The 21062-nt window shown below is 40.4% G+C and overlaps 1 protein-coding gene across 1 annotated transcript in view; it reads left to right on the top strand.

The window, feature by feature from the left end:
- Positions 1-16442, top strand: part of SLC26A4 (solute carrier family 26 member 4) — a 50606-nt gene extending 34164 nt beyond the window's left edge. Inside the window, exons 13-20 of the mRNA XM_042977389.1 lie at positions 2013-2082; positions 3841-3933; positions 4821-4916; positions 5527-5757; positions 9656-9710; positions 10809-10954; positions 13395-13478; positions 15685-16442. Coding sequence (XP_042833323.1) covers positions 2013-2082; positions 3841-3933; positions 4821-4916; positions 5527-5757; positions 9656-9710; positions 10809-10954; positions 13395-13478; positions 15685-15708 — 799 coding nt within the window. The 3' untranslated portion in view covers positions 15709-16442. The remainder of the gene's footprint in view (positions 1-2012; positions 2083-3840; positions 3934-4820; positions 4917-5526; positions 5758-9655; positions 9711-10808; positions 10955-13394; positions 13479-15684) is intronic.
- Positions 16443-21062: the final 4620 nt, after the last annotated feature.

Raw genomic sequence — 21062 nt, 5'->3', positions numbered from 1 at the left:
TGTATCTCACCCCTAAATCTGTGCATTTAGTCACATGCTCTACTGCTGCCTTCTCCTTCTGGTCACAGTAAGAATAAAAGATGCGTGACTCAGTAAGGACTGACGTGGCTCTGTGGTTCCTTCTGCAAATGAGATGCAGTCTGTGGGGCACATACTGGCTTGGGACAAGATAGCCACAAAGTGTATTACAGCTCATTTTCTCCTGAAGCTAATAACTCAGAACAGGAGATTTTAAAAGCATTGACTGTAACCCGATTTCATTCAGTCTGCCAAAGAAAACATGTACCCAAGAAACCACATGATTATATGAAATAGATGTAATTAGGTCATATACAGAGTGAAAAGAGCAAAGACATGGCTTGATGTCATGGAAAACAATCTGTGAGAGAGCCGGAAGGTGTATGGTTTTTTTTGGTTTTGTTTTCACTCTTTTTTTTTTTAATGTTTATTTTTGAGAGAGAGAGAGAGAGAGAGAGAGAGAGAGAGAGAGAGAGAGAAAACGCACAAGTTGGGGAGGGGCAAAGAGAGAAAGAGGGAGACAGAGAATCCAAAGCAGGCTCCAGGCTCTGAGCTGTCAGCATAGGGTCCGATGTGGGGCTCTCAAACTCTTGAACCATGAGATCATGACCTGAGCCAAAGTTGGACACTTAACCGACTGAGCCACCAGGCACCCTTTGTTTTGACTCTTAAGAGGCTTTTGGTATGTGCTCTTCTGTGTTTATGAAATTGTCTGAACAGAGAGGCAAACAGAGCCAGGTTTCTTCCTCAAAACTTCTGTGATCTTTCCAGAGTTCTGGCCTCTTCTCTGCCTGTGCTTGGGCCATGAAGGTTAAAAGAATCTGGAAAAACATCAGCTGAGACACCTTCAGCTTAGCATAAGCCCACCCTTGTTGTTCCACTGGCCAATTCTCCTTCTCCTACTTCTTCCCTACCCTGGCACGTTGGAGTCTTCCCCAAAGCTTATGTTCACTGCCTCAGCACTCTTAACTGGTTCCCCAAGGGCCCAGGAGAGTTCACAAGCTCCCAAAGTACCCAATTTGCTGCTGGGAAGTAACTCAGAACCTGTCCTTGGAAGATGTTTCTTCTCATGGTCTGTATGCCACAGTGTGTGCTTTGCCTTGCGTGGGTGTGGTTGGGAGAGAAAAGTTTGTAGAGAGAGGCTCTATAGCTTATGAACACTCTGAAAATTTGGCACAGCCCAGTAAGCTGAGGAGAAAGCAGTGGTACGTTTTGGCCACTGATTTGGTAACTAGGCTTTTCGCCAACCAAAAATTGTATCCTCCGCAATATTTCATTTCCAGTAATTATACGGCTGATCCAGAGGGCACACAAACAGACACTCTTTCTTCGGGAATTATGTTTAGCACCTGTCCCTAGTCACACCTGAAGAATCACGGAAGTTATTTGATGGTACCAGGAACAGGAAGTGAACAGTCTGGTTGATGGGAAGGATGTACTGCTGGCTCTCCCAGGCTCCCATTTCTAGAAATTGAGACTAATCTGATCACTGCAGACTCGCCATATTTCATCAGACAGTTGTTCTAACTCCCGAGTAAGTTCCAGGCACTGTGCCAGGCACTGAGGACCCCTGGGTTAAAGATAACCTAACCTAACCTTACCTCCAGGGCCTTTTTGGCCTTATCTGAACCTCAGCTTACTCAACCATAAAAATGAGGACAGTACTGCTGACCTTCCAGAAGTTTGGCGGCTCCTAGATAAAACTTAACATGTGTGAAAGCTCTTTGCTTGGCCTCTAAAGTGTTGTACACAGGGGAGTGGGATGTTCATGACTTCTCTCAGCCCTCAGGAAAATCCTCCTTCTCCAAGGACCCACGCAAACACCAGCTGTTCATTTCAGAATTAGCTGCAGGAAGATGTGATCGCTAACAAGGACACACAATGCAATAAAGAGCCAAGAATGATGGGCTCTTTCGGATCTGTGATGTCTTGTCATTTTTTATTCCAAAGTATGCCTGTTCCACAAAATCCTGACCTAATTTTTCTTCTTTTAGTCCCTCATGGAACAGCCTTGGAAGCATTCCTAGCACAGACATTTACAAAAGTACCAAGAATTACAAAAATGTAAGTGCCTTTGTGAGACAGTTGCTGCCCTTGGGTTGCTAGCCTGGATTTTCAGGGGGTAGCATATTTCTCTTTCAGTGTGTTAGGTACAAGGTAGCTAAAGGGGGAGGCTTCTTCCAGGAAAGTTTAGAAGTTCACTGGGGGTGTCATGAAAACTTTGACCTAATGTGCTCTCTGCTATCCATGGTTTGTATGAATTGTGTCCATGCTAGTTTGAATGTTTGTTTGTTTTTTAATGTTTATTTATTTTTGAGAGAGAGCATGGGAAGGGGCGGGGGATGGGGACAGGGGCACAGAGGATCTGAAGCCAGCTTTGTGCTGACAGCAGAAAGCCCAATGTGGGACTCAAACTCATGAACCCATGAGATCATGGCCTGAGCTGGAGTTGGACGCTTAACTGACTGAGCCACCCAGGCACCCCTGAATGTCCTTTTAATGTAAAACCATTGTAAAAGGAATTTTAAAAAATAAGCAGTTTGATTATTTCCAGAAGTTGCATCAAAATTCTATTTCTCTGCTATGTAATCCTTACCCCCCATGAAATCATCTGAAATCCCTGTAAGATTATCTTCATTTAATGCTAACACAAGACTTTTAAGCTCTCTGATTAGACATTTTGCTCCAATCTTGGAATTGGAAGAAATGACATATAATATTGGAAGTGAAAACATAAAGAAAAGACACATCCCACTTATTGGCTTGTGTTCCTTGAAGTAGCTTAGCGGTCACCAGGGGAAACGGCGATGAAAAAGCAGAGAAAGAAAATCAAGAAAAAAACCAATTTAGCGTAAAAAAATGTTGGACACAGAATCTGGAATTCCATTAGCTGCTACTTAATTTATTTCCACATCTTTCTCGGCACTGCCAAGAGCTAAACAATGATGGTAGAGAATCTTTTGGCTCAGGGAATCATGGGCTGAGTTTGGGGGTTTGCAGTTCCAGGCTCCACTTTGGGGAGACTCTGTCCACATCACTCAGCCTCCCAACACCTGTTTTCTCACCTCAGGGGCTCGGACTGAAATTGCTATGATTCCTAAAGACTAGAAAAGTCTAGGATTTCACAAGATCTACTTTTGGTCTGGCCACCATGTGCCAGGGTGAGAGCAAGCAACCGACATTGTTGGCCTCCATTCTTGCACATCCCCTCAGTTTAGTACCTTTTTTCTTGTTCCTTCTTTTTTTCTAAGTTTATATATTTATTTTGAGAGAGAGAGAGCAAGAGGGGGAGGGGCAAAAAGAGAGGGAAAGAGAGAGAGAGAGTCCCAAGCAGGCTCCCTGGCACAGAGCCTGATGCAGGGCTCGAACTCACAAACAATGAGATCATGACCTAAGCCGAAATCAAGAGTTGGATGCTTAACCCACTGAGCCACCTTGGTGCTCCAACACTCCTTTTTTTTTTTTTTTTTTTTTTTAAAGAATTTTAGCCAAAGAACAAATTGGGGTTCCGTGGTATGAACCTGAGGCAAATCACGTCCTCATTCTCAGCCTCAGTTTCCCCATCTGGAAATCAGAGTGTTGAATAATTGCTTACGAAGGCCCTTCCTAACTTGATCTTCTATGGGACTGTAAAGTTCCAGTAGTTTGAATAACCTATTGCCTCCTAAGTGGAGACAGACCCTGTTCAGGGAGAAGTGAGTGCTGTCGTCCAGCCCCTCAGAGTAATTGTAACTTGGCTCCTAGCCGAAAAGCCAGAAATTTAATTAAATATTTGAAGGCTGAAATTATTTAACTTCACACATTTTGTTTTCTTAATGCCAGATTGAAGAACCTGAAGGAGTGAAGATTCTTAGATTTTCCAGTCCCATTTTTTACGGCAACGTTGATGGTTTTAAAAAATGTATCAAGTCCACAGTGAGTATTTTATCCCTAGAAATTTGGTTTATAACCTCCTTTGAGACTTCATTCATTCTACGGGTATTTATTGCCTCAAACTGGACAAGACCCTACACCCTATTCCGTTTGTATGGGGCTTTAAGAATTATAACATCCAAGTAACTTACAATCTGTTTGGCAACAGGTAAGGACCCAGAAATACCATACGTTAAAATCCAGGTAGCAATAACTATGGAAGACCAAAACAGTAGTTTAGACAGCAAATGTGAAGAGTTCAGAGAAGGGAGAAATCCATGTGAGTTGGGCTAATCACATAAGATTATGTCAGGTGTTTGGAAACTATGTGAGCTGAGAGTCAGAGGTAAGGACGTGTATTTGGGCAGGGAGGGTGTTTGCCCAGTTGGAGTAAAGAGTAGAAAGTGTAAGTGGAATATGTAAGCCAGAAATTCTGGCCTAGAATGGCATGCCAAGCTTTGAAGCTGAGGTTTGCCCCTATATCAGTGTTTTTCTTAAGTGAGTTCCAGAGCAAACTGGTTCAAGGGAATGGTCATAGATTTTGCAATAGCAAAAGGGCTCTGTGATGTCAAGGAAATTTGTTAACACAGACTTAAAGCTAAAGAGGTTATTCTGTGTGGTTTTTTTTTTTTTTTTTTTGCTTTGTTTGTTTGTTTGTTTGTTTGTATTTTACTCTTTTAGAGCCTTTAATATGAGACTGTCTTCCCTGAGTCTCTGGCTAGGTGGGGTAGGGGTGATACTGGAGACCTCCACTAGACCTCAGAATTTCTTTTTTGGCAGGATGTCTCAAGGAATAATACCACTTGGGAAATCGCCTTTCCAGATAACAATTACCGTTAATGAGCATTAGGAACCAGATGTTTTAAGTAACTTGACATTTCTTTCCAAAGGTTGGATTTGATGCCATTAGAGTGTATAATAAGAGACTGAAAGCACTGAGGACAATACAGAAACTCATCAAAAAAGGACAATTAAGGGCAACAAAGGTGAGGCGACATCTTTCTTTTTCTTGTTAAATCCCTTTCCTTCTCATGTGAAAATGAAAGCAGTTAGACAGTTGAAAGTTAGATTTATTCGCTTTGGTACCCAGATGTGTTCAGGCAGTTGACAATGTATGTTGGACGACAGTTATTCTTGTAGACAAGAGGGAATGGGAGAGAATTAAAAAATCAGCAGAACTCTCTGGAAACACAGAGTGTGATACTTTTTCCCATAGAGAAATAAACCTTATTTTTACTGAAGGGAACAAAATAAATGCTAATTCAATGCCAGAAAAATGCTCACAACAGAAGGCAGCTAAGTTCATAAACTTTTAGATCTATTACCTTTTATTCAGACTCTCCTGCCTATGTATCTCTTGGCCAAGTTCCACAATCTTCCAGAAATCAAGAGTTTCCTGGCTCCTCTGCTCTTCCATTTTTCTTCTTAGGGAACATCACAGTTTGGACTGAGGTAAATCTCATTCCTTAAGAGTTCATCCCTTTGATGTTTTGCTCGCCAAGGAAAAGTGTATAGGACTTTTAAGTAATTTGAGATGCATTATTGCAAGGTGTCCCTGTCATTGGCAACTAAGTTGGCAGTGTTTTCTTTGTTTAGAATGGCATTATAAGGGATGCTGGTTCATCAAATGATGCTTTTGAGCCTGATGAAGATGTTGAAGACCCAGAAGACCTTGATATCCCAACCAAGGAAATAGAGATTCAAGTGGATTGGAACTCTGAGCTTCCGGTCAAAGTGAATGTTCCCAAAGTGCCAATCCACAGCCTCGTGCTTGATTGTGGAGCTGTGTCTTTCTTGGATGTTGTTGGAGTGAGATCATTGCGAATGGTAAGGTTTTGGTGCTTTGAATGACAGATTTGGAGCTTTGGCCATAGTACCATGATACGGGGTACCTGGTCTTGCAAAAGGGTGATTGTCGGATCTGTAATTTTTCTAGAGGAATGCTTTTGCAACACAGTGTAGTATTTTAAAGCATAGACTGTGAGGCCAGACATGTGGTTGAATCCCGGCTCTCCCACTTACTCACAGTGTGTCCATGGACAGGTTGCTTAATCTGTCTGTACCTCAATTTCTTAATCTGCAATATGGGAGTAATGATGGTACCTACTTCATGGGGTTGTTATGAAGATTAAATAGGTTTATATATATGGACATATTATATATGTAGCTAATAAAAAAGCTAATATATAATATATATATGCTATGTATATATAAAGAAAGAATGTTTAGAAGTATCTCAGCAAATATTAATATTTATTAGGTTTTATTTTTTTGAGTATAGAAAATGGAATATTTAAAAGAAGAAAAAATGGGGGCTCCTGGGTCATGGGACCAACTTCAGCTCAGGTCATGATCTCACAGTTCATGAGTTTGAGCCCCGCGTCAGCCTCTGTGCTGACAGCTCAGAGCCTAGAGCCTGCCTCTGATTCCATGTCTCCCTCTCTCTCTGCCCTTCCCCCGCTCACACTCTGTCTGTCTCTCTCTCTCAAAAATAAATAAACATTAAAAAAATAAAATAAAGACAACCATGTGAAGTGCTCCAAAACAGACTAATTAGGGTCAACTTGACTGCAAGTGTCAAGTTTAGGTGAAGCTGCAGGTTGTAGTAAGAGGGTCGGAGACAAAAGCAGGGTCAAGGTACTGACAATCAGATGTAATAACATGGAAATGACCCCAATAGGTGAAGGGGATTAAGAGTACACTTCTCTTGATGAGCACTGAGGCATATATGGAACTGCTGAATCCCTATTTTGTACACCTGGAACTGATATGTTAACTACACTGGAATTAAAATTTAAAAATGTTTAAAGTCTATTTAAAAACTTTGGAAATGAAACCCTTACTGAGGTTTAGCCTAGTTAGGGCTTCCTGGCTACCTCTGCAAGGGCAGGAAATGATTCCACGGGGTGGATAGTAGGCAGGTTAGGCAGAAAAAGTGATTATACTTGACAGAAGAGTTCAAGAATATGCTGACAGTTGCAGGGCGCCTGGTGGCTCAGTTGAGCATCTGACTCTTGATTTTGGCTCAGGTTGTGATTCCCAGGGTCGTGGGATCAAGCTCCACATTGGGCTCCATGCTGAGTGTGGAGCCTACTTGGGATTCTCTTTCTGTCCCCACTGTCCCTCTTCCTTGCTTGTGCTCTCTCTAAACACACACACACACACACACACACACACACTGACAGGTTCTATTCCAGTTCTTTTAGAAAACGTGGCTATTATAATGCTCATTTGAGAACATAAATGAAAACATAAATCTTATTCTTTACTGTGCACTTTACTCTCGTCTTTGGTTCAGATCCATTGTAGATTGTATTGGGCAAAGGGTTTAATGAATTACTTTTGGGGAGAGTACTAACTTATCTAATACCAGGATATTTCCCACACCCACACCTATTTATTTATATCTCCAAACAGAGGTCTTGATTTTTTTCCCTTAAAATGTGAAGTTCTCTTTTATTATTGCCCATAGTTCTCATGTCTTGATTTTTTGTTTTTAATTTTTACATTTTTACTGAAATATAATTAACATACAGTATAACATTAGTTTCAGATGAATAATATAATGATTCAACAAATTCTATACATTATTTAGTGCTCACCACAATAAGGGTACTCTTAATTTCCTTTATTCACCCTTCTCCCCTCTGGCAACCCACCAGTTTGTTCTCTGCATTTAAGACTCTGGGGTTTTTTTGTTTCTTGGCTCATTTGCTTTGTTTCTTAAATTCCACGTATGAGTGAAATCGTATGGTATTTGTCTTTCTCTGACTTATTTCACTTAGCATTATGAGTGATGTTGAGCATCTTTTCACGTGGCTCTTTGTCCATCTATGTTGTTGCAAATGGCAAGATCTCATTTTTTTTTATGGCTGAGTAATATTCTAGTGTGTGTGTGTGTGTGTGTGTGTGTGTGTACACCGCTTCTTTACCCATTCATCTATTGATGGACCCTTGGGTTGCTTCCATATCTTGGCTATTGTAAATAATGTTCAATAAACAGAGGGGTGCGTATATCTTTTTGAACAAGTGTTTTCATTTTCTTTGGGTAAATACCCAGTAGTGGAATTATCAGATCATTTGTTATTTCTATTTTTCATTTTTTTAGGAACCTCTATACTGTTTTTCACAGTAGCTGCCTGCACCAATTTATATCACCATCAACAGTACACAAGGGTTCCTTTTCCTCCACAGTTTTTTCAATGCTTGTTAATTTTTGTCTTTTTGATATTAACCATTCTGACAGGTGGAAGGTGATATCTCATTGTGGTTTTGATTTGCATTTCCCATGATGAGTGATGTTGAGCATCTTTTCATGTGTCTGTTGGCCATTTGTAGGTCTTCTTTGGAAAAACATCTATTCCGGTCCTCTGCCCATTTTCAATCAGATTATTTGGGGTTTTGGGTATTGAGTTGTATAAGTTCTTTCTCTATTTTGGATATTAACCCTTTATTGGGTGTATTATTTATGAATATCTTCTCCCGTTGAGTAGGTTGCTGGGTTTTGAGTTTTTCTGTGTGTATGGTGTAAGGTAGGATCCAGTTTCATTCTTTTGCATGTAGCTGTCCAGTTTTCCCAACAACATTTGTTGAAGAGACTGTCTTTTCCCCATTGTATATTCTTGCCTCTTTTGCCATAGGTTAACTGACCACATAAGTGTGTGGGTAACCTGGGTGGTTGAGTTGGTTAAGCGTCCGACTTCAGCTCAGGTCATGATCTCGCGGTCTGTGGGTTCGAGCCCCGCGTCGGGCTCTGTGCTGACAGCTCAGAACCTGGAGCCTGTTTCAGATTCTGTGTCTCCCTCTTCTCTCTGCCCCTCCCCCACTTGCACTCTGTCTCTCTCTCTCTCTCTCTCTCAAAAATAAACAAACATTAAAAAAAATGACCATTTAAGTGTGGGGTTATTTCTGGGCTCTATCTTGTATTCTTCTATATGAATACATATACAAATTTCTTCTATATGAATGAAATAGGCATTCATCTATATGCCTATTTTTGTGCCTGTACCATACTGTTTTGATTACTAGAGATTCGTAGCATATCTCAAAATCCTGGATTATGATACCTCCAGCTTTGTTCTTATTTCCCAATATTGCCTTTGCCTGTATCTTGAGTTTTTTAATTAAATTTTTTATTTTGAGATAATTGTGGATTCACATGGAGTTTTAAGAAATAATGCAGAGAGATCCTATGAAACCCTTATCCAGTTTCTCCCCCTGGGAACATCTTGCAATGCCATAGAACAGAAATCACAATTAGGATATTCACATTGATACAGTCAAAATACAGAGACCTTTTTAGGTCAGTTTTACATTTGGAATCCAATGGCCACATATCCATACGCCTGTATCTTCCATTGCAAGATACAAATGTATGCTCTTGTCTCTAATCAGCAGGGACTATGTTAGGAAGCTTCCTGTATGCCCCTCTTTCCTTTCTTCCGCAAACATTCTTTAATCGCCTCTGTGCTGTTGAGCCCTGTGCTGTTGTGCACTGGATTTACCACCTCTTGAGATGGTCTTTTCATCCCTAATCATACCATCACTGTAGGTTGAAAACTTCTGTGGTTTTCTAATAATGAACTTTCCTCCAGTAATCAACTTTCCTTAAAGTCCTGATTAACCATGAAAGTGTTCAAGTTTCTCCTGAACGAGTAATTGAATGCTACTGAATTATGGGCAGATGAAGTCACTCATTGTTACAAATTCTTTTTTAAATTTTTAGATTGTCAAAGAATTTCAAAGAATTGATGTAAATGTGTACTTTGCATCGCTTCAAGGTAAATGCATGCACAAACATATCTACCTATAAGACTTTCTGCTGAGCCCTTTCTTCTACCTTGGGAGTGTGGGTACATGATGTCCAAAGAGCCTTTTTTTCAAACTATTTTTTATTGTGGTAAAAGATGTATAGCATAAAATTTGCCATTTTGGTCATGCTCATGTGGACAATTAAGTCAGTGGCACTAAGTACAGTCACAGTGTTGCACAGCCATTACAGCTATCAATTTCCAAAATTTTTCAGTGCCACAAACAAAAACTCTACCCATTATGCAATTACTCGGAGGGCCTTTCTGAAATCTGGAAAAATATTACTTCCAATCTGTGCAGTAGAGCTGGTAATCCGTGGAAATGTATGTCCTGATAACAGTACAGGGCAAATGGAGAGAATTTACCATGGGGATGACTTAGGTTCTTTAGAAGCAGAGGCTCCTCTAGGGTCTGAGTCTGTGTCTCTCTATGTACGAGTGTATGTGTATAGGAAAATGCTAGTGCTCAGACTGAGTTCTCTAGAAATAGGCCCTGAGATAAAGATTCTTGGGCAAGTGACTTATTGAGAGTATACATGAGAAATTCATGCAGGACTGCTGGAGGCAGCATAGGGCAGGGAAAGAGGCTGGACAAAGGCATTGTTTTAGAAGTCTACCTTAGCCTGAGTTTGAAAGGAACACAAAGCAGGAAAAGCATCAGAAGTTTACCCTTCCTTGAGGTAAGGGGGCCAGCATTTTTACCCTCATATCAGTCAGTAAAAGGCTGTAGGCCACCCAAGGTTGGGGTGTAAACCAGTGACCAAGGAAAGTTCTTCAGAGAATGGCACAGCTGTGAGTCATTAACAGCCAGGCTCATCATGGCAGCCTGAGGACGGGTACCCTGGCAAAACCACGTGCTTGTGAGTCGAGACTGTCTCCCACAACCAGTTATGGCATAACCATTCCCTGTGCTTCTGGAAAAGAAACTCAGTCAGTTTAGAGCAGGGTCACATTTTGAAAATGAGGGGAACAAAATGAAAAGGAGCGGCTGACAAAATTTAGTATTGGTTGATGTTACGAACATGTGTTGTTTTGCTAGAGACTGAACGTCATCTCTTTCTTTTGAAGATCATATGATAGAAAAACTGGAGAAATGTGGTTTCTTTAATGATAACATTAGAAAGGACATATTCTTTTTGACGGTCCATGATGCTGTCCTCCATCTACAGAACCAGGTTAAATCCCAAGAGGTTCAAGATTCCATTTTAGAAACGGTAAACATTTAAGCTTTCTACATAAGTATCTTTCCTAAACTATGAGGATTTCTGTAAAGAGCAAAAGATTTTCACAAATCGACACTTGAATCACAGTCTAGTAGGATTTGGGGCCATCTGCCTGATTTCTCAGGGCCTCAGTTTTTTCATCAGTAAAATGGGAGTAAAAACATTTACCTCACGGGGTTAATAGGATGACTAAATAAGATAGTTTATAGGAAAGCACCTGGTAGTACCTGGTGCATACTTATTTTACAACGTGTGAGCTTACTAATAAAAGTAGGCATTCACTGTAATAATGTCTTTTTAGAATATAGGTGGCGAATCTTGGATTTTCTGTGATATGGGTATACAAATGCACAATTGTATATATAATTTAAATTTTCAGCCATCTGGAAAACCTCAGTGATAAATGTCTTTAAATAGAATCCTTTAGGTCATAAGTGATCTTTGAAAAAGAAAAAAAGAAAAGTCATGAGTCAGCCCAGAGTTAATAATTTCCCAGAAAATAGAATAGACCCTGGTTTCCCATGAGCTTCCTTATTTTGTCAACTATCCTGACACATACCCCGGACAGCCAAGCATTCCAGGCTGGGTCACTAGGCTGAGTCACTGGGCCTGGCCCAAGAACCTCTTCTCTCATGGACCCTCTGACAGTGAATTTGAAAAATTAAAACAAACACTTATAAAATAGCAACAATAGTAATTATTCCAGTGACACAATGTACTATATTTTTAATTGCTTCCTTCTTTTCTAAAATTCAGATGAGCAAGTTTTTATTGTATATTGGAAGTTAATGTTTGAAGTAAAACTAGCTTAGAAAACAATAGTGCATTATTTTTTTTAGCTCTTGTTAGTGGAGAGGCCTCTTAATGCTGGGGGGTGGGGGGTGGATATTAGCACTAAATACCAAGGTATGGATCTTACATACAAAAAAAAAAGGTAGTAAAATCACAAATCTCAAAAAAAAAAAAAGAAGAAAAGGAAAGCAAGCTACATGCAAGATGCTCATCTTAGAAAACTCATAAACTTTCCTCCACTTTCTAACTTAAAATCCTCTAACTCACAGGTAACAAAACCAAAGCAGGATCATCCAAAACATCTAAAAAACAAACAAACAAAACAAAACAAAAAAAGCACCTCACTTAAAAGTATCTAGACCTGAGGTGTCAAATTCTTTCTCAACCTGAAAATGGTTATTTTGTTATTTGTTTATACCCTACTTCTGATTCAAGCTCTCAGGCCAGGAGTATCACAGAAACCACTAACCAAGCATGCCCCTCCCAGGGCTAGACTCCATCTTGTCTGCCGTCAGGGAGGCACTGAGAGTGGCTGAGGTGGATTTTTTGACCCTGAACAAATGTTAGACTGCAAATAAATGAGTGCTTCTATCATACATCTACCAGGTCACTGGATAGGAGGATGAGCGCTACTGGTGACCCATTATATCAGGAACCTTCTACTTCTATGTGACTTCAGTGTCTAGCACAAAGTCCCATATGTGGTAGATGTCTAGCAAATGATGATAAATTCTTGCCTGTGGTACTTTCCTTTCCTTCAGGAAGTGTAACTTGCATATTATGGAGATTGCGGATGCAGTGATATGACCCTCTCCCTGTCCCTTTATTTGACCATCACAGGGATTATCCCAGGATAGCCTCAACTTGTGGTTACACCCAGCCTCTAACTTTCCCATTATGTCATGACCATCCGCAACAGAGGACAACAAGTCCCTGATGCATTTCTGCACGAGCAAAGAGAATTGGGTTATTTATGTCTGAGGTGGAAAGTAGCTGAAAAGCACTTTGAAACATCACTCTTGCCTGGGTACGCGTTTGGAGTTGCTTTAGAAATATCCTTCTTCACACATAAAACAAAGCCCAAATTGCTATTGGTTTCCTCTGTGTGGAAGGTTAAATTGCACGTTACTGCTAAAAAGCAGAACTTTCCCCCAAAACCAACTGGGTCCATACACTCTGGTCTTCCACCTCCAGTAAAATCTCCATCCAGTTCAGCGGGGGACTGTTCATTGTCATCAGTCACAAGCCCTCCGCTGGGCATTCGCTGTATACTTGAGGGTGTACTAAGTGCTCTCAGCTCAGCCATTGAAAGAAAAACACGACTGAGTCCTGAGTCATTTAGGCAGACAGGGTGACTCTTAAGAGGTACACACTTCAGAGTTTGGAGAAGAGAGCTGAAAAGGAGGTGAGACAGTGGAGAACGGTGCCAGTTCACACTTGAATGTGAAAAAATAGTATGGGGAAAAATTCTAAGGTGGGAAATGCAGAAGAACAGAAAGCTGTGAAGGATTTTGTGGTATGTAGATCATAGATGAGAAACACCAGCGAAGCCTCAGATAATTTTCTGTGGGGTAGCAGGTGGGCTGATGGGCTGATGTCATTATCGTTCCAATAAATATTCTCTGTTCTCTTGGTCAAGATTACGCTCATCCAAGACTGTAAAGATCCTCTTGAATTAATGGAAGCAGAGCTGATTGAAGAAGAACTTGATGTCCAGGATGAGGTATGGTCATTAGTTTCTTTCAAAGAAAATAATTTGGATTAAATCTTGAATCAACAGAATAACACAAATAGTGACTACGTCTGATTAAAACAATTCAGGGAAAATAATTAAGAAAAAATACCAGAAGGATGGCTTCATAGAAAGGGGAAAATGGTGGAAAACAAGAATTATCCCTTGGGGGCATTAAGTACTTAGGGACCCTTTGCCCCAGGTATGTAGGCATGATCAGTGACTAGAAGCAGCCAGCACACTGGTCCTGGTTTTCTACCTAAGCCTCCCCATACATCCTCTTCCTTTCCTACCTGAGGCCAGGGAGTTTCATAAGCTTCAAGAGAAGTATGTGAGGCACAGGACCCTTTCTTTATCTGACTGACAATGGTAAAGAGGACACTCCATTCAAGACTGATGCCATGTATTTCTCATGCTCTTGGGACATCAGACTCTTCCTAAGAACCTTGACCGAAGCGTAGTATCTGACTGAACTCTATGGTTCCACCATCAAGTAAGATGGGGCCCACAAAGGAAGAGCATAGAAACTTTAAGGTTGAAAGATGTCTTGGAATATCAAGACATCCACATACTAGCCCTGTGCAGAGATCTCTCCTAGTCCATCCCCAAGGATGTTGACTTAGCTTTTGTGTGAACATTTCCAGATATTGGCAACTGGTAGCTTTTCAAGGGAGTTTGTTACATGGTTGGATGTCTCCAAGTGTTAGTTTTGCTTACAAAACTAGATGCAGCCTTTCTTTAGTAACTACCCAGTGGACTGAGATCTGCCTTCTGTAGCAACACAAACCCTCCCACTGAACAGCCCTTATATATTTGACGGTAGCTCTCATGTTCCATCAGACTCTACTTCAGGCTAGATTCCTCCAGTTCCCTTTATTCCTCAGGCACAAAATTTGTCAATGCTTCTCTAGTCAAAAAGGGGACATAAGATCCCAGATGGAGTCAGGTCAGCATGGAGATTATGCAACCACAATCTACCTTGATCTTGTCAAGATATGTCTATTACTGTGACTTTAAAATGTGTTTATTTTCATTGCAGCCACATCAAAATCTTGGCTACTATTGAGCAAGGGGCCAACAACAAACTTGGGCATTTTACACAAACTATGGCCCAGCTAGGCTCCCCATTTATATTTATGTAATTGAGTTTTGACCCTAAAGCAGGGTTACACATATTTTTGCCAGACTACATCTTGTTGGTTCTAGTTTGTGGATACAGTTTCGAATTCTGAACTCCTCACCTGCATACGATCTCTCCATCCTACTGGCGTCATATGCAAATCTGATCAGCTTGCCTTCTCTGCCTTATTCCAGATCTTGATAAACATGTTGTTCTCAACATTCGAACCCCTATGGTAAAATCAGGTAGTGTGGAGGACAGGCGGAGATTTTTGTGGAGAAAATATATTGCTAGGGTGAAAATCAGAGGTCCTACCTCCTTAGTCCACCAGCTTAGTGAGTCTAAGAATGTCATTCTTAGCCCAACATGGGGCTTGAACTCATGACCCTGAGATCAAGACCTTGGCTGAAATCAAGTCAGATGCTTAACTGACTGAGCCACCCAGGTGCCTGGGGATGTCATTCTTGAGCTTAGAAGTACTTCCGGCTTTAGCAGTTTGTGATTATGGTTATAAGGCTGACTTAGTGGAGTAAACACTCATCAAAATTGGAAGTTAGGAAGTTGCCACATTACAGAAGTTTTTTTGGATTGCCCTATAAACTAACGGCATCTTTATTCAGGTAATGGATTCAGGTAGGGTACCTATAGCTAGCAAAGGAGTACAGTGGAGTGGTTTTAAAAGTATGAGCTTTAGAACGAGACAGATTTGTGTGCTAGTCCCAAATCTGCTACTCACCGGCTGTGTAGCCCAGGGAAAATTACTTGCCGAGTCTTCATTTTAGTTCCTTCATGTGAAATAGAAACAGTATAACAGAGTTGTACAAATTAAAGGATGCATGCAAAGGAATACTAGTCTCTTGTACATAGTAAGTGCTCAATAAACAGTACTTACTGTTTCTAAAGAAATCCAAGTGGAGAGTAATGAGGTACAAAATTAAGTTTTTACCCCATGCACACCTAGGATGAGTAGACGTGAGTAACCCAAACTATGAAATCCTGTTTGTAAAACACAGAGATAATGTAGACCAAAGGAGAATTCATTTGTATGAACGTTTCACTTCCCCTTTGTTTCCACAGGCTATGCGTAGCCTTGCTTCCTGAAAGTGGGCTCAGGAGGTTGCTATAAGCCGGGACTGCAAGGCAGAATTTACCCACCAACGTAATTCTATGCAAACATTTTCTGCATGGACTACTTCTTTGGACTTGAGACACTCATTCTCTTTCCATTCGATTTTTTTTTTTTAAATCTTTTTTTTTTTTTAACTTCTTAGCCAATGAAAGAGAACGACTAAGATTTATTTTTAAGGCTTGATTTATAAAGTAAATAGCTTACCTCTACAATGCGCAAAACGGTGAAGATTATCCAGGTGATTTAGCAATGTCCAGGATCTGCTGATGTTATGCTGCTGTTCCTTCATATCAGATTTGCTAACAGTGCTCTAGTGGGGACTGGTGTACCCCTGTGTAGTCGGGGTAAGTGTGCCCCAACAGTCTCTGTGGGCAGGTGAGTCGGGAAGGATTATCCTAAGAAAAAATCAATTTCTGACTGACCTCGATTCCCATGAGCTGCATCGATCACAGTGTATGGTGGCACTGAATAAATGAAGAAGTTTAATCATTAATGCATTCGTCAATAAAGGTCTTCAAAAACCACTTTTAGTGAATACATCAACAAAGTTTTTAAAACGCAAATTTAGTACTCAATAATCAGTGTTATTATATGTGACCAGACTTTAAAAAAAAGGGTCACTTAAAAGGTTCAGAAACAGGTTGATCTATTTTAGGGGCGCCTGGGTGGCTCAGTCGGCTAAGCATCTGACTTCGGCTCAGGTCATGATCTCACAGTTCGTGGGTTTGAGCCCTGTGTCGGGCTCTGTGCTGACAGCTCAGAGCCTGGAGCCTGCTTCGGATTCTGTGTCTCCCTCACTCTCTGCCCCTCCCCCGCTCACGCTCTGTCTCTGTCTCAAGAATAAATAAACATTAAAAAAAATAATAATAAAAGTTTCAGAAACAGGCTGATCTATTTTTAGAAACACTGATTCAGAGAAGTGAAGCAATGAGATTATTGTGGCTTGTAGAAATCATATTTGATATGATAATAATCATGGATCACAGTTAAGATCAAATACAATGTATGACAGATTATCTCTAGCTTAAACATGCAGCTTTAATTTACCTGAGTTTATAGAAATGATCACTGTGTACAGGTCTATAGAGGTATGTTCTACTTAAAATCTAATGCAAAAATTGTGTTATTTTGGACAAAAAAACCCTAATTTTGATACATTTATAAGACTGAGTTGATATTTTTCTCTAAAATTTTAGCAAGATGTAAAGCAAGTGATCTTTAACAGAATTCTGACCACTTTTCCAAACACAAACAAAAATAAATAAATAAAAAGTGAACAGCCTGATTATAAATCTATGTTTAAAATGAGTTTTTAAAGGGGCGCCTGGGTGGCTCAGTCGGTTGAGCGTCCGACTTCAGCTCAGGTCTGATCTCACAGTCTGTGGGTTCGAGCCCCGCGTCAGGCTCTGTGCTGACAGCTCAGAGCCTGGAGCCTGTTTCCAATCCTGTGTCTCCCTCTCTCTCTGCCCCTCCCCCAGTCTCACTTTGTCTTACTCTGTCTCTCAAAAATAAATAAATATAAAACAAATTTTAAATGAGTTTTTAAAGATGGAGCATTCTAAATGAGCTCAATATCAAAAGAAAAAAAAACTTGTTTGGACTATATACATAGAAAATATATAGTTTTTTAAAAAGTTTATATATTTATTTTTGAGAGAGAGGGAGAGAGAGTGTGTGAGAGCGAGTGAGGGAGGGGCAAAGAGAGAGGGAGAGAGAGAATCCCAAGCAGGCTCTGCTCTGTCAGCACAAAGCCCAATGTGGGGCTCGAACTCACGAAACCGTGAGATCATGACCTGAGCCGAAACCAAGAGTCGGACACTTAACCGACTGAGCCACCCAGACATCCAGAAAATACATAGGTTCGTAAAAATCCGTATTTTAAACCAGAACATTTTGCGTCTTTTATTTTTAATCTTTTCTGAGTGCCAACAATTTTCTAGGTATTATATATAATACATAGGCTTTAGTCCCAAGGACTATTACCATACATTTCACACTGGAATGAATGAAGTTGTACTTAAATTTGAGGGGAAAAGAAATAGTCAGGTCCCCAACTGAGACGGTGTTTTGCCTGGTTGAGAGTTACATTGTACCTCTGGCACAAAACGTGTGAAATTCTCAAATGTGTTTGGCTCTTCAAAGGCAGTATGTCTTCTCCCCGTTTTTCTTCTTAAATACAATCAGAAACAAGTTATCTACTTCGGAAGAATTATTTTCAGTGATCACACCACACTGGTTACCTAAAGGTGGCCCCATCATCTCCCCTAACTCCCACACGTTCTGCTTCTGTGTATTGGAATTCAAGTGAGTTGCAATGGATTGGGATGTTGCAATATTCTTTCACGCTCATGGGTTGTACTGTCCTCCGCTGATTTAGAATGATGTCTCTTTTGGGAATACCCTAAACAGGATTATAATATTATCTCATTTCCACATCAATACCTGCCTATAAAAGTGACAAATCTTATAAGATTGAATATAACAGTCTTGCAAAAAATGGATGAATGTCTCTGTTTGATTGAGGAAATATGCACTGCCCTTTTGCTCATTAGTTGAAGGACATACCAGACTTAAATTTTACAATAAGGCTAGAGTTTTGTAAAATCTTGGGTCCCACTCGTAAGACCACAGTCTATCTGACTTGTTTCCCAAGGACACTCTAGGGATGCTGTCTTTTCTGTGCATGTTGTGAATAGTAACCATACTTTTAAATTTGTGTTGTCAATGAAAATTTTACTTGAAATTAAGGTTGTCTTTTGTTATTTTTTTTTTAACCTATAGGATAAGATTCCAGTGTTGTATGTGAATGTCTATAACAAATAAAAAAATCAAATTGTGTACATTTGGAAATATTTGCACATATTTTTTATTAAATGTAAAGTTGCCTTTGAAACTACTCTGATGTGTCCTTTCTGAACAAAACTATTACATCTTATAAAAATGCTACCTTTTAAGTTTGCCATTACTTTTATCACCCCTCATTTTGATGTATTCTTTATAGCTCCAGTTCTATTTGTTTATGTGCAGTGTCTTTTAGTAAAGACTTACCAATGCAATAAACAATGTCATAAATAACCTCAGTTAATTCTTGTAATTCTTACCCAAGTGATTCTTATTTTGTGCAATGTTGATTATTTTAAGCAAACTTTTCACGTTTCTACAACATATGTATCAAAAGGATACAAAGTATAATGTACCCCTTGGAATTTACACAAAGCAAGGACACCGGTATAATCACCACCCAGGTCCATAACCAGCAGCCCAGAAACCCTCTCACGCCCCTTCCCAGTAACTGCCCTAAGGGCTAACTACTAACACTTGTGTGGTGTCTGTCCAATTGGATGGGGGGCCCCCAAATGTCAGGTGACAATCATGCTCAGCCTGCGGCCTGAGCACTGAAAGGATTCACCCAAGGCAGCCCAAAGGAAATAGAAGTTTATGGAATACACCACAAGGGAGTGGTGGGCAGGACAGCAGGGGGGAGGCTGTCTGCAAGGAGGGAGTGGGTGGGGGGTGTTTTGAAAGGGGGAAGGTGACAAAGTATGCTGACTTATGGAACTTTCCCTTTTTTGGTACCTGTGCCTGGTTGTAAGTAGCCCATTGGTCAGTTAGGAATTAAGGGTATTTCCGAGTGGGTCACCCGATTGTCCTGTCTGTTCAGCCAGGTAGTCGCTGTGGCCCTCTCTGCATTCTATTACTGCTCAAACCTGTTTGCCTAAAAGCCTCTACAACTTGTTTTTTGAACTTCAAGCAAATCAAACAAGGAATCAAACAAGCTGATTTCTTTTTTTCCCCTTCTCTTTTGTGTCTCCCCCTATTCGACATTATGAGCGATTCATCCATGTCACTGCGTATAGCAATCATTCATTCATTCTCACTGCTGTGTTCTGTTGTCTGAATTTACTACCACTTATTTATCCATCCTACTGTTTGTGGACGTGTGTGTCATCATTTTTTGGCTCTCATAGATATTCTCGTTCATTTTTGTGTGTGTGTGTGAACATGCACGCACAATTCAGTGAAGTATATGCCCGGGGATGGGGTGGCGGGGCCGTGTATGCATGTTTTGCTTCAGTAGATACTGCAGTGGACTCATCTAACATCTACAGCAGACTGTTTCCCAAAGCCTTGCACCAATGCATGCTTGTATCAGCCGGGACATTAAGAGTTCCAGTTGCCACATGCTTTTGTCAACACTTGGTTTGTGTCTTCTCCACATTTGCATGTTGCTGATGACTAAAGAAGTTGAATGCCTTCTCAGATGTTTATTATTATTTAAATATCCCCTTTTGTGAATCATCAGCCCAAGCCCTTTGCCAATTTCTCTTTTCAATCATCTGCCTTTTTCGAATGGCCTTGTAAGAGTTTACATAGGGAGGATACAAATCCTTTCTTTTTTTAAAATTTTATTTACTTATTTATTTTTTAATTTACATCCAAGTTAGTTAGCATATAGTGCAATAATGATTTCAGGAGAAGATTCCAGTGATTCATCCCCTATGTATAACACCCAGTGCTCATCCCAACAAATATCTTTCTTAATGCCCCTTGCCCATTTAGCCCAGCCCCCCAACCACAACCCCTCCAGCAACCCTGTTTGTTCTCTGTATTTAAGAGTCTCTTATGCTTTGTCCCCCTCTTTGTTTATATATATATATATTTGCTTCCCTTCCCTATGTTCATCTGTTTTGTATCTTAAATTCCACATATGAGTGAAGTCATACGATGTTTGTCTTTCTCTAATTTCGTGTAGCATAATACCCTCGAGTTCCATCCATGCTGTTGCAAATGGCAAGATTTCATTCTTTTTGGTTGCCGAGTAATATTCCATTGTGTGTGTGTGTGTGTGTGTGTGTGTGTGTGTGTGTATACCACACCTTTTTTATCCATTCATCTGTCAGTGGACATTGGGCTCTTTCCATACTTTGGCTATTGTCGCTAGAGCTGCTGTAAACATTGGGGTGCATGTGCCCCTTTGAAACAGCACACCTAGAACACAAACTCTTTGTTGTGTAGGGGCCAAGGGCAGGCCGCTTCAGAATGGGCCACTTTGGCATGAAGATTATCTTTGAGTTAAAAGCAATCAAAACCCAGAAGATTCGGGAGAAGCTCCTTTACCTGCCCCACAACAGCCCAAAAAGAATTGAGATAGAAGACCTACTCTAGGAAGAGAGGTATCACCAGGGATAATTGTATTATGATATGAACTAGGTAGGGTAGACAGTGAGAAACTTAGCAGCTGTTTGATCAACTGTATGTCCCATTGTTTCTGAGTGGCCCCGCAAACACTTCACAAACATTTACTCTTTTTCATCTTCCTGTGAAT

This window comes from Panthera tigris, chromosome A2 (genome assembly GCF_018350195.1).
Source record: "Panthera tigris isolate Pti1 chromosome A2, P.tigris_Pti1_mat1.1, whole genome shotgun sequence".
In the NCBI taxonomy this organism is placed as follows: domain Eukaryota; kingdom Metazoa; phylum Chordata; class Mammalia; order Carnivora; family Felidae; genus Panthera; species Panthera tigris.
Note: the sequence above shows the minus strand (reverse complement) of the source record. Positions and strands in the feature narration are given on the sequence as shown.